Here is a 13,087-nt window from a genome sequence, read left to right on the forward strand (position 1 = left end):
TTGCAGACACACCTTACCTTTAACAAAGTCTGCTGAGCTAACCACGTCTTTGGTTTTGCTTCTGTATTCTTTTGAGGAAGTCATGGTTGTGGCTGCAGTAGTTAAGAGGCTAATGAAATGGTGTTATTTGACAAATATGTATATATAGATATGTAAGGGCACTTATAAAAGTATTGTACTTGACTGGTTGATGGTTGCATTCTCATATTTCATTAGATGCATGGCAGATTTAGGACGTACATATATGTCTTATATGTTAGGATATAATGGGAAGTTTACAATGTCTTTCTACAGACTTTGACACAGTGTCCACCTAATAAAATGTTTTGTAATCCTAAAACTTATCTTGTGTAGAGAGTATCAATGTCTGAACGTCTGCCTATTTTATTAGAACCTGCTGCTTTGTCTCAATAATGACAATGAACCTTTGTACAATCAGTGGGCTTTGGCTGTAACCGAGACATGTTAACACACGAACAGGCCTTGTATAGTGTTGGGCTGTTCCATTCCCATGGCCAGATTTGGTCCTGGATTCTGTGTATTTAAAACCCAAGCCACTTCCCTCTTTTAATTTTTTAATTTTCTCTTGAAGTATTTTAGGAGCACACATAAACTGCCATAAATGTCAGCAGTGTATTTGGAGGATATTTCAAACCAATTTACAGATTTTTAAGAGAAAGACCTGATGTGAAATTATGCTATGTGTAGATATATACATATACTGCTAAGCCCCCAGAAGAGTGTGTGTGTGTCTCCATCACAGCATCCACATAGCAGTGATTATCTTTATTTCTTTGTCAGGACGGTCCTCTGATGTTCACAGACCATATCCTAATGCCTCTAAGAAGTGCTTTTAGCACTAAGTGTCTGAATTGTGGATATTGTTTTTAGTTTAGTTATGCTGCATGCGGGAGCATGAAGGCTGAGCCTTGTAGTGAGCTCTCTGCTGCAGCTGGGCTAAGATGGTTCTTTCCTGTGAGGCCACAGACATAAAAGGGCACAGATGTAAATCCTAAACCTTGTGTCTTTGATTGAGTTTGCAAACGCTTTGAAAACAGGAAGGGGTTTCTGTGTGTGCGTCTGTGTAGACACACTGCAGTGTTTACGGTATTTCTCTGGAAACATTTGGCGTGTATATGGGTTTCTGGGAAAGATCGAGCCAGATCCTAGATGAGGGAATTTATGCGCACATAACGTGTTATCAAATAAATTGCTTAATGATTCACATTTGTAAATAGGATTAAAATTAGAGGCCTGTAAGGATATGTATTTTTATCTGCTCAGGAAAGTTTTGATCACATTTTGTGCTGTCTAGGGGCTATATTTAGAATTTGGAACAGACTTTTATTGAGAGGAAGAGGTTCATGTAAGAACTGCTTGAAAAATGCACGATTCATAATGATGATAATGTTATAGTACTCCTAACAACTGGGCGTGCTGCGATGATGTACAACTTGTCATTGCAGTTTCTCTTAACCTTCATGGGCCATCATCTTGGTTTGGTGGTTTGACCTTCCCAAGTTCCTCCTGAGATATATCAATAGTTTCTCCCACAGCTAGATGGCTGCCTTGTCCCCTTAGCTTCCTGTTTCCCCATTAGTTTCAAAGTAGCTATGACGAGTAGATGGTTGGTCTTTGGGGACTACTCTTACATCAAAGCAGCCCAGAGACGCTGCAGCAGTCGAAATTTGTGGTTCCTCTTTTTCCTCTTTTTGTTGTAATGGCAGGCACGAGGTTTTAATTTTCCAAATGCTTGTGGTTCAAATTAAGATCATCTCAATATGTGGCTTTGATTGATGTTTGAGAATAGTTTTTTTGGCATTTGATACACATATGGGAATCTTTTGATTTATAGTGCCACAGTTCAGCGGCACCTACAACATTGCTGTTGGGGTTGCGGGCCCAATCCAGTAATGGAGGGGTTGGTTTGAAAATCAGTGTTAGAAATGCCGTCTGAGTGAGTAGATCTGACATTCGTGCACTGGTTTGGTCTATCTTTGATTTAGACTCCAGGGTAATCCATGCCACTAACTGCTGTATGTGACACATAACAACAGACATGACAATGAGTGGTTAAATTGTCGTATGCATTAGGTATTTTTTTTTTTTTTTTTGTATAAAAGAATGGTGAGACATTTTGAAGTCGAGATTCACTGTGTGGTGCAGCAGCAGAGTAAGCCTGTTTTTTTTTTTTTTTTTTTTTTTTTAAATTTTCTTTCTTTTTTTTTTCCCTGAGTCAGTTGGTAGCTAAGCTGAATGTTCTTGTGAGCGAGATGACTCACCAGCAGCCTGAGGTGTTGAGAGGAGATAGGGCAAATTTCTCTTTCACTTCTCTTTCTATAGCAAGCGTATTGGTTTTCACTGCAGTTAATGTAAGCAGGCTTGTGATGCTGGTGTTTCTCTAGGCATTGTCCTATTGTTACTTCTGTTAATGAGTAACAAGATGGTCTGTTTAAAAGTGTTTTGCTCTGACCTTATGTCATAATTTGCACTGCATCCATGTTTGGCCATGTTGGTGTTTGTTTTGGGGTAAGTCTGTGCCCTTGAGTTTGCCTCTGGTTATTTGGGAGATTTGAACCATCACTAATTGGCTAGCTAGTTTGCACCATTCAGATTAGATGCACTGTTGGAATCAATGGCTGAGTCCCAGATTGCATGTTATTTATTTCTTCAATGAGGCATGATCCTAGTGAAAGAATGTGTGCCATTAGTTTGTCTTTTCAGTCTTGGAATAACATACTCTTTTGTTTTATTGCATGTACGAGCCTCTCATTCATGAAATGGTGAAGGAGATGTGTACAATTTAGATTTTCATCAACTTTTAACAGACTTTCGTGTCTTCAGTGAACCATGAAACATGAGAGATTCCCATCCTTTATTTTTTTATTTTATTTTATTTCCTTTTCTGCATGTATCAGAAAAGCTCTCTAAAAAAACACTCAGATTTGCAGCCCCCTCTCACATTAAAAGGAGATAAGCGCAAACCCCTGCCTGGTGAACAGATTCGTCTGAGTAGCACAGACCTACCCTAATAAATTCTGAATGACTATCTGCAGTTGGCCAATGTTATATCCTTGCTAGAGTCGCTTCTGCAAACTCCCAACTCTGAAATGTCTCATTTGCGAGCAAAGCAGACCAAGTGCCTGTTGTTAAAGCACATAAAAGAACCTTTAAATTGGCACATTACAAAGGTCATAAAGCGAATGTCACTCACTCATTTTGAATGTAAGGCCAAAAACTGGCCAGAATGTCTTTGAAATGCTAAAGAGCATAAATTGAGGAAGACCCAGTTTCCAATGACTAAACAAGGACTAGGTGTGGTCTTAACTATGCTAGGTTTCTGTTCCATCTTTGTACCTCTCATATATTCTCAGTCCTCACTTTTACTTTGTTTTAGTAAAGCTGAATTCTAATAAAGTTGTTACCATGTAAATATTTTTGTATTCCTGTTGTCAGACAGCAGAACGACAATGGCATGACAACAGAAACATAGCCCTTCATGCCATTCCAGTTGCTTCTTGGCACGGCTCTAATTATTATTTCTATAACCATGTTGTTGTCTGACAGACAGAATCACAATACACACTGCTTCAGTTTTATAACTGACATTGCAAATTCCTGTTATAATTACATGATTACACTTAGAGATGTTTGAAAGGAAGAAGATATCTTGTTCGTGTTTGTCGACTGCCTGCCTTCACCTAAGGCTACGTCCACATTAGCCTGGATAGATTTGAAAACTGCGTTTTCGTCTGAAAACGTGCCGCGTCCACACTAGCGTTTTCAGTCATTTTCAGAGTTGTGCGTCCACATTGAAACGGCCGAAAATAATTATGTTCCAGTCCTGCGCATGCGCAAATGTGAGTGAAAATTAAAGAATTGGAAGAAAAGCTACGTGGAGCATGTACAAACTGGTATTAATCTTTTGTAGGGCTGTCAAAATTGAGAGCAATCAAAACAACTGCTGTATAATGTCCTCCGCTATCTTTGTTTAATTGGTCACATGACTGCATCACATGACTAAAATGCGTCATCGTTTTAGAAAGTCTGCGTTTTCCAGTGTCCATACTGCGACGGGACAGCTCAGTTTTGAAATGTTTTCGAGAGCGTTTTCAAAACGCTGCGTTTTCCCTTGAGGAAAAATGGAGTGACAAAACGGAGAGAAAACGATGCGTTTTCAAACAAAAACGCATTAGTGTGGACGTAGCCTGAGCCAGGCCACCTGGTTTCAAAGATACAGGTACTGAAATGATCTTTAGTATGGCATTAGGTGGGATATACTGGCATTGAAGAATGAATGATTTGTGAGGTATTTTTAGTAGAAACTTGCAATATACACTCTGAAGACTCGCCTTAACTTGTTAAATAAAGGTAAAATATTTCCCCCTTCTTAATACTACTACACTTGGTATATTTTAGGTCAAGTACTTAAGGAAATATCAAAATATCACAATTTTCCTGTGATAACAGCCTCTGAAGTAAAGCAAGCGACTCAAACGCTCAGAGTTCCTTTTTGCTAAATCTTCCATGTCCCACCCACTTTCCTAGCGATCACTTTCTTCTCAGAGGATAAGCTATGGAATCGGATTGGCATAAGTAGCTTGTGTTTATTTTCCCAATGGTATTTTAATGACCTCCCACCAAATAATATAAAAAGTCCTACAAGCCAAAGTGGTCTAGTGGAGCTTGACTGTGCTTGATAGCCTTCCTCCAGTTTTGATATGGAGGAGAGATGGTGAGGGAAAAGGGGTGATTGGGGAAATAAATAAAAGAGGTGGTGTCGAGGGGGCTTTTCTCCCCTTTTCTGATGCTAATGAAAGGAGGAATGGTTTTCCAGCTTTTAGCTTGCAGAGTGTGTCTCCCCTGCAGCATGCTCCGCTGCCTGGACATTGTGGGAGGACAAAACTCGAGGCCCGGGATCCAATAACGTGAAATTTCAGCAGAGAAGCGGCCATTGTGTAGAGTGAGGCAGGCCAGGGAGGGGCTGGGCTGGAGGGGGAGACGGAGTGGAAAGGGAGGGCGACTTGGAGAGCACCCAGGGCTCAGGCCACATCCTTTCTCTCTCTCCCCTCGTCTATTGCTTTCGTCTTCATTCTTCTCCTTCCCTTCTTCTCCCCCCCTCCTGTCTTTCTTTCATGATCCCCCCCCCCCCCCCCCCCCCCCACCAAAAAAAAAAAATATCCCCAATCCTCCTGCTCTCTTCTGGGGTGGGAGGCCCAAAGCTGAGACAGGAGCAAAGCATGATGGCATGCTGGAGTCCAGCGAGCCATGGGCCAGAGGAGCAGACAAACGGCCACTTTGTCCACTTAGGAAATGGTTGTCCCAAGATCCCCCTTCTCCACCACACTGGAGCAGCCGGCCTCGAGGCCCAGGCCTGCCTGCCTGCCTGCACTGCACGTGCTCCCCAGTTCTCTTCTCTTCTCTTCTCTTCTCTGTGAGCAAGTGATATCTGTAATTTTGTACACAATGTATAAAGTATGTAAATAGCCATTTATCACGAGTGACATAGTTTTAACTGTGAGACATAGCAGATGAATAAAAAGTGCAATTATCAATATTCTAGTTCTCACACACAGTAGTACATAAATAGAGGTTCTCTTTCAGCAAGTAGGAATCCAAGAGAGAGATTTACTTGCTGTGGTCCAGACAGTTACAGTACTTGCTCTATTCTCTAATGGAGAGTAGGACGGCCAATCTGCCTGATTTGGTCTTTTGCATTGTCACATACAACTCAGCCAGATCGTGTCTAGAAAAGTTCAGAGGTGTATGCGGATGTGTGAAAACCGCTTTGGTTATTCCTTTATGTAGTAACAAAATACACTCACATTTACATATTCATGCACTAAAAAATAGGGCTGGACTGTATATCAACTCCTTTGCTCCTGACCGACTGATTCATTTTTAGTTGTTCAAATAGCCGACTAGTCTAAAAGTAAGAAATTAGTGAAAATTAAGCAAAATCAAAATATTTTGTGCATATTTGAAACTGTTAATTGTATTCTTCAGTAATCAAATCATTTTTCAAATGCCACTGCAGCGCTTGTCACGCGGACAGAAGTGGCTATCAGATTGTGATCATTAACAGCGTTAACACAAGTAGCTCTCTTCCTCACAAGCTAATGTCCACATGTCTGTGTTGTATGTGGTTCTTGCTTAATCTTGGTGTTTACATTCTGTTTTACTCTGACACAGTTGTTCATCTTCTACATCTGCAGAACTCTGTTGGTTTATGTGGCTATCTTCTGTCTTATTTTCCACCTTGCTTGTGTAGGCCTTCCTGTCAAGTAGAAAGAGGTTTGCGGTTGTCTTCTCTCAAATAGTAGCAAGTGGCGCTGTAACTTTTCAAACAGTTAGCTGCTATTGTATGTTAATAAATATGAATAGGTCGTTTTGCACTACTAGTATTTCGGGTACTAGCTAGCAGGAGCAGCAACATTTCATTGTCCAGTCTACTAGTCATGCACATCCCTAGCAAACTGATTGGAGAAGATGTGGAAAAAGACTGTTTACATAGCCCCTTTTTTTTTTTATTCTTCCCCTTTAGCTACGTCTGTGCTATAGTATTTGGATCTCTTGAGTCTGTGCAGCCCCATCCACATTCCTATCTCACTCACTCGAAAGATCTCCTTATTTTTTTCCAGTTTTATTTTTATTTTTTTGCGATACGTTTAGCATGCTTTTTGAAAAACCCTTGGCTAGTTTCAAAGAAGAGAGTTTCTAGTGCTGCATCTCTCTATCTACTAGGTTCTGTGAGCGACAGGAGCACATTCATTGACTTCACTGTAGCAACATGCAAACTAACTTAAGTTGCTGTTTCATGCTTATTATGCTTATAAACATGGAAAAAGCTACCTCCGAAAATAATGCAAAATGTGATACAATTACATAACTGTATTGTCATTCAGCCAAAAAAAGGGTCTTTTTGTTGTTTTTGTTTGTTTGTTTTTGTATTGCCCATCTATTGTCAAACTACAAACACAGTACACATATGTATTTGAATACATTTTGTGTGCAGTGTTGTTACAGTACTGAAACTACAGTTTGCTTCAAGTGGAAGTCAAGTTATAATTTTAGACCTTCTGTGTGTTCTTTTCGCAAATGAGGTTTGATACAGTGAGATACTCGATTATGGCTTCCTCTTTATGTGTTGGTTGTGGGCTGTTTATTGTCACCTTGGTCTCCAGCAATCATGCTCATCACCCCCACCAGCAGTCCTCTGTTACACTCTCACCCCTCCTTCTTTTTTTCCTCTCCTGCTTCGGTCGGAAATGAAGTCAGTCATCCAGCAGAACAACTTGGAATAATTCAGAATTGGGGGCTCTTTTCTTTTGCCCCCTCCCCTGCAGGCCCAGGCCAGCTGATCTGCTTCCGCTCTCAATTGTGTGTCCAGTCGACTGTGTGCTCCCAGCAAGGGGCGTGGAGGCCAGCTTTTGTCTCCGCCATCCTACTCTGAACTTTGTACGTGTGTGCGCCTGCATATACGCATTATGTGTTGCAGCAAGTTGCCGTGACATTTGTTTTGGGGCTAGTGTTCCTCTTAAGAATGAACAGAAACTGCTGTGAAAAACTGATCTAAAACTTGTTGGCTGAGTTTTGCTTTTTCTTTTTTTTTTTTCTTGGTCTCCAGGATGTAGGTGTGTCTATTTGATTATAAATGTTAAGTAAGTGCAGTAATAACAATACTTCTTGTTCAGGAGTCTCTCTTGGGTGACATGGGTGTTTTAGACCAGATGCATAAATGCATGTATGCAGTTCAGTTCAGTTAACTTCCTTTCTGAGCCTTGCCCCCCTCCCTGTGAGTGTCATGGTTGCTGGCATGTGTGTGATGGTAGGTCTGAAGGGTCAGGCCCTGGTCATTGTGCCCTGGTCATGGCTGAGCGACACCACCGCCTGCCTTCTGTTCACCCCAGGGACCCCTTCCTGACTGACAGTCCCTTCTGCACCCATCACCCATATTCTTTATTGGGGGCTGTAGAGAGGTATAACAGCAGCAGCATATTCTTCTGACTGGCTGCTCAGAAGTACATTGTGTGTGTGTGTGTGTGTGTGGGGGGCATGGGTTCTCATGCACAAATTTAGTGACACTGCTGTTAAACTAAGGTTAAGCCAGAAAAGGGTGTTTGTAGCAGATTGCAAAGAGGAAATTAGTTGTGTTTGCGTTTTGTCACCCTGCGTCCTCCCACAGCCAGTTACTGTCTAATAAGCCTGGGGTGGGCGTTAGGAACAGAACTGACAAGTGGTGTGTGTGAGTGTATATGCATATTTTATTCAAATATATCTAAAACACATTTTTTTTTTGGCTTGGTTGAATCATCAGGTGAGGGGAAAATCACAAATTCACAAAGTAATATTCATAAACTTGACAAAATAATATTTAAAAATATCTTTGGAAATTAGATAACTTCAGTAAAACCTAAAAGTCTTCCTGACATCAAGCTTTGCACCTTGATCTTGAATTATCAGGCCCCATGTTATCTTAAAGACCTCATAATACCATATCTCCCCCAATAGAGCTCTTTGCTCACCGATAGCTGGCTTGCTAGGGTATTTAAAAGTAGACTGGGAGATTCCAAGCCTTTCAGGCCTTTCTTCTGTGGAAGGAGCTCCCAGTTTGGATTCGAGAGACAGACATGTAGTTGTCTAATTTTAAGATTGGGCTTTAAAGTTTTCATTTTGATAAAAGTATATAGTTAGGGCAAGATCAGGTGACCCTGTATCCTCCCTTAGTTTTTCTGCAGCAGACCTAGGTGGTGCTTCTTCATACTTGCCATTTTTCACTCGCTGTGTGTTTATGCACTGCTCTTCATTTAATCTTCCCCCAACCCCAACTGGTCGTAGCAGATGGCTGCCCCTTTTTGAACCTGATTCTCCTGAAGGTTTCTTCCTGTTAAAAGGGAGTTTTCCCTTTCCACTGTCGCCAAGTGCTTGCTCATTGGGGATTTGTTTTGATTGTTGGGGTTTTCTCTGTATTATTGTAGAGCATTTACTTTACAATAAAAAGCACCTTGAGGTGACTGCTGTTGTGATTTAGTGCTATATAAATAAAATAAAATAAAATTGACGTCAGATACAGACAGACTGTGCTTAATTTAATATCACAGAAGAATTTGATGTAACTTTTTCAGTTTGATGGAGAGATTGTTTGTTTGAGTAGTAATTGAAAGGTCTAAATTTGAAAAGCTAAGGATATAAAGGGCATTTGATAGATTATAACGTTAACAGGGCTAGAAATTAACACCTGCCAGATGCTGGTACATTTTCCTTTTGGCAAGTGAATATCAGGAAGCCATTGACCACACTGGCTAGTAAATGTTTGTACCACAATAGCAGTTTAACTTAAAGTGCTTTGAGCCTGTTTAGGTTTAAAGCCTGTTCTGCTGCTTGTGGTCTACACCATGTGTTTGGAGTCTAACATGTGCGCACAAAGTTGTTATTTTATTTATTTTTTCATTTTTGTTTTTACCCACCAGTATTCTGCAAAGTGAACCTCATTTTTTGTCTGATTGACTTTGACTGTGACATGTTTGTCCAAACAGAGAAGTAAGACAAATCCTTAGATTTGAAGCAGTAGTAGAAGACTCAGCTCGGCTCACACTGATGATGACGACCAACAATTATTGATTGCAGATGTCTCATCCCCTCATGCACTATGAGCTGTTGTAGAACCATAAAAGTGTAAAAGGAAGACAACTAATTTGGCAGCTAATTCTGTTGTTTTTCTGCTAGTCAGAAATTTCTTTCTTTGGTTTTCTTTTTTATTTCTGATGGCAGACAGGCACTTATCTACACAACCTGCAGATTTAGAACACGCATGTATTTGGAATGTTTTTGATCACCTCTTGAATGTATGCTCTTTATATAGCATTTATTTCTTTAAAGCCATTACCCCACTCTCAAATCACTTTCTGTATTTGTCTCTTGTTTTGAGTTTCTCTTATTTGACATGCTCATCACTCTTTTGAGGAAACTTTGGTCAATTATTACATGGTGGCAGGTCAAAGCTTTCACATGAAGAAAAAGATGGCTTCAGATTTAATGCTCACTGGCTCTTAGATTAATTACTAACCAATATCCTGAACACTGAGATTTGCCAAGGGTGGGGAAGGAATGAGACCAAAGGTTGGCCTCATTGAGTTAGCCAAGAGGGAAGCCAGGATGATGCTATTCCTCTTTTAGAACAAGAGCTAAATGTTAACTGTTTTCATATTATATGTTCTTCATAGTGACATTTCTCTGCCTCAGTCAATGCTTGAGATTTGGCCGCTGATTGAAAATACATTCTTTGCAAATGTTTCAGACTCTGATGTCATCTTTATTGGTTAACCCGGACGTTGGCCAGAGAGCAATGTGTCACAGGGAGACATCCGGCAGTTATATACTTCAGTTCTTTGACTATTTCTGGCTGCGCTCTGATCTTTCCAAGTCTTTAATATGTTACCAGCAGTTTGTGCAAAACGCTGCCCTCAACACCCCCTGACCTTTGTCATTTCCGGTGGCCCAGTGCTGTGTTATCTAATCACGGAACATCTGTCTCCAAGTGAGGGGACAGAAAAAGACATGGAATGAGAGGCGAGCAGATTTAAAGTTACATTATGTAATTGGGATAATAATCTCTTATTACTTTATTACTGATACATTGGCACAATATAGCAATTTGTTCTTGTGAGTTTTATTTCTGATTTAAAATTTCTTGTTAATTTAGAGTGTGTGACTTATTGATATTTCAAAGAAGATGATTTTTTTTTTTAGGTACTTTTCAACCATCTGCTTCATGTTAATTCTCTATAAATTCCCTGAAACTTTTATAATACAGTAAATGATCAACACCATGTTTTATTTCTGCTTCATTAAAAAAAACTAAACTTTTTATTAGTGTGTTTGCCTTCTGTTACATACAGTGTTAATTATCTTAAAGGGCTATCTCATAATGGTCATAATACACTGTGATTTAAAGGAAAGTGGATGATGTTGTTTGGAAACCAGGTCATGTGCTGTCTAGTTTAAAACCACCTGTTTCAAGAGAAAGGTTGGGAATCAGCTGTGGCCAGACTTAACTTGGCCACATGGTCAGTCACCCTAGGCCTGGGGTTAAACACACACAGTGGGCGCTTCAGACGTAGTCTGTTGTTTTGCTGTGTACTAAAACCAAAAACGTATCTTTAATGCAAAATTTAATCTCTTATGTTCAGTTTTTTCGAGTAAGTAAATGGCAAATAAAGCAAAAGACAGACATTGGCCCAGAATTTCCTAATTGCAGCATCCCTAGTTTAAATTGTAATTTTCTCACTTTATCATTTGTGTATGTTCTCTTTGCTCAACATTTTGTTTATTCTGCACTTAAACTGTATTACTGGTCAAGGCTGAGGCTGTGTAGTGCTGCTTTTGTAATAAAGGTGATTTAAGCAAAGAAAAGAACCCAGGAGACAACTGAAAATATGTTAATGATTCTAGATTATGTTCACTAACACCGCTGGGTTTTCCTTCTTCTTTCTCTTCCTCCTTTTTTTCTCCACAGTGACAGTTATGCGCGTGTGAGAGCAGTGGTCATGACTCGGGATGACTCCAGTGGTGGGTGGCTTCCCCTGGGCGGTGGAGGACTTAGCTGTGTCACCGTCTATAAGGTCACCCGGGCGGAGGACACCAACAGCACCCACAGTGGAGGCAGTGGAGGAAGCAGCAGCAACCTTAGCCCCTGTAGCCCTAGTCCTAGTCCCAGTCCAAGCCCTAGTCCCACCGCTGTGGAGTTCCACATTAAAGGCGAAAGGCTTAAAGACAAATTGGTAAGAGAACCTCCAGTTCATAAATGTGATTAGTGTTTTATGCTACATGGCCAGACATCCAAAGTTGTTTTTCTTTTTTTTTCTTCATCTGAATGAGATCACTGCAAACCCCGCTGCTCTGGACTCCCCTCCAATGCTTTGTCATTCATACATGTACTCACACAGGAAGTGGTTATTAGACTTTCCTCCATGGCACAGGTATCTGAAAATAGGAGCAAACTGCGTGTTTCTGTGATGAATCATCAGGAAGAACAGGAAATTATTAAAGAGAATAGAATGTGAGAGATGGAAATGCACATTCACTCTGGTTTTCCATCAGTACTCAACTACTAAAAGTTAATCTGTCCCTTTTTAACCCATAAATACTTCGTTATACAACACACTCTGTAGTTAGTGTGGTAAAAATAAAAGTAGAATAATTTTTGAAAGTTCTGATAAATATTTCATTTCAGATATATGCAAAAATATTTATTTATTTTTTTCCAAAAAAATCCATTTACATTCAAGCTTCTCCTAACAATTACTTTTATATTTTCCTTGGTAGCCAGAAATGCTAGTTTTCTAATAGGGTTGTCAAACAAAAATCAGATCTTAATTGATACAGTGGAATTAGCTACTCATTTCAACAGTATTGATACCAGCAGTGCCGTTTCTGTCTCATGCAACTGACACAACTTCACACAACACCTTCCCTCACTAGTTACTGAACACATGAACATTCATCCAACACTACTGAGAGGTCAGTAAAGCTCCAGTTTCAACATCATGAAGTACTGAACAGTTATCATAAATGTTAACCTGGCTGGTGCACACGTTACTGTTAGTTGCTTAACTATTAGCTATTACCCGATAGCCACACACCCTGCCTCACTGGGCATAAACTAGTATACTCTCAGTGCCGCTCGGATAAATGGGAGGGTTGCATCAGAAAGCACACGCTGTGGAAATAAGGTACATTTATCGGATAGCCACATCGGTGAAGTTATCATTAAAGTTGTGGCTAGCAGCTAGAGCTAATAATAAAACTATAACATTAATGTTGGCGCAGGCAAACATTATTAGTTCTGCCTGTTTGTAATGTTATAATATACAGAGTTGGATCAACAGGGTAGTACAATTATTTGTGTCTAAAAAGTATTCTCTTAAAGTCCCTTTTTTTTCTTTTTTGTTTTCTTTTTTTGCCTGTCCCGTTTGGTTCTTTAGCTGTCAGAATTGTTGTCTGAAGGCCAACAAAGATACCCAACGGATTTACGTTACCAAGTGGATCATCATGGCCTTGCCGTAATGGTCCATTTGATCGACCTTTG

The 13,087-nt window shown here is 40.1% G+C and overlaps 1 protein-coding gene across 1 annotated transcript in view; it reads left to right on the forward strand.

Moving 5' to 3' along the window:
* spred1 (sprouty related EVH1 domain containing 1) overlaps positions 1 to 13,087 on the forward strand; it is a 32,770-nt gene that overhangs the window by 4,203 nt on the left and 15,480 nt on the right. The window contains exon 2 of the mRNA XM_085143198.1: positions 11,516 to 11,780. Coding sequence (XP_084999324.1) covers positions 11,516 to 11,780 — 265 coding nt within the window. The remainder of the gene's footprint in view (positions 1 to 11,515; positions 11,781 to 13,087) is intronic.

The sequence above is a fragment of the Neolamprologus multifasciatus genome, chromosome 19, assembly GCF_963576455.1.
Source record: "Neolamprologus multifasciatus chromosome 19, fNeoMul1.2, whole genome shotgun sequence".
In the NCBI taxonomy this organism is placed as follows: Eukaryota; Metazoa; Chordata; class Actinopteri; order Cichliformes; family Cichlidae; genus Neolamprologus; species Neolamprologus multifasciatus.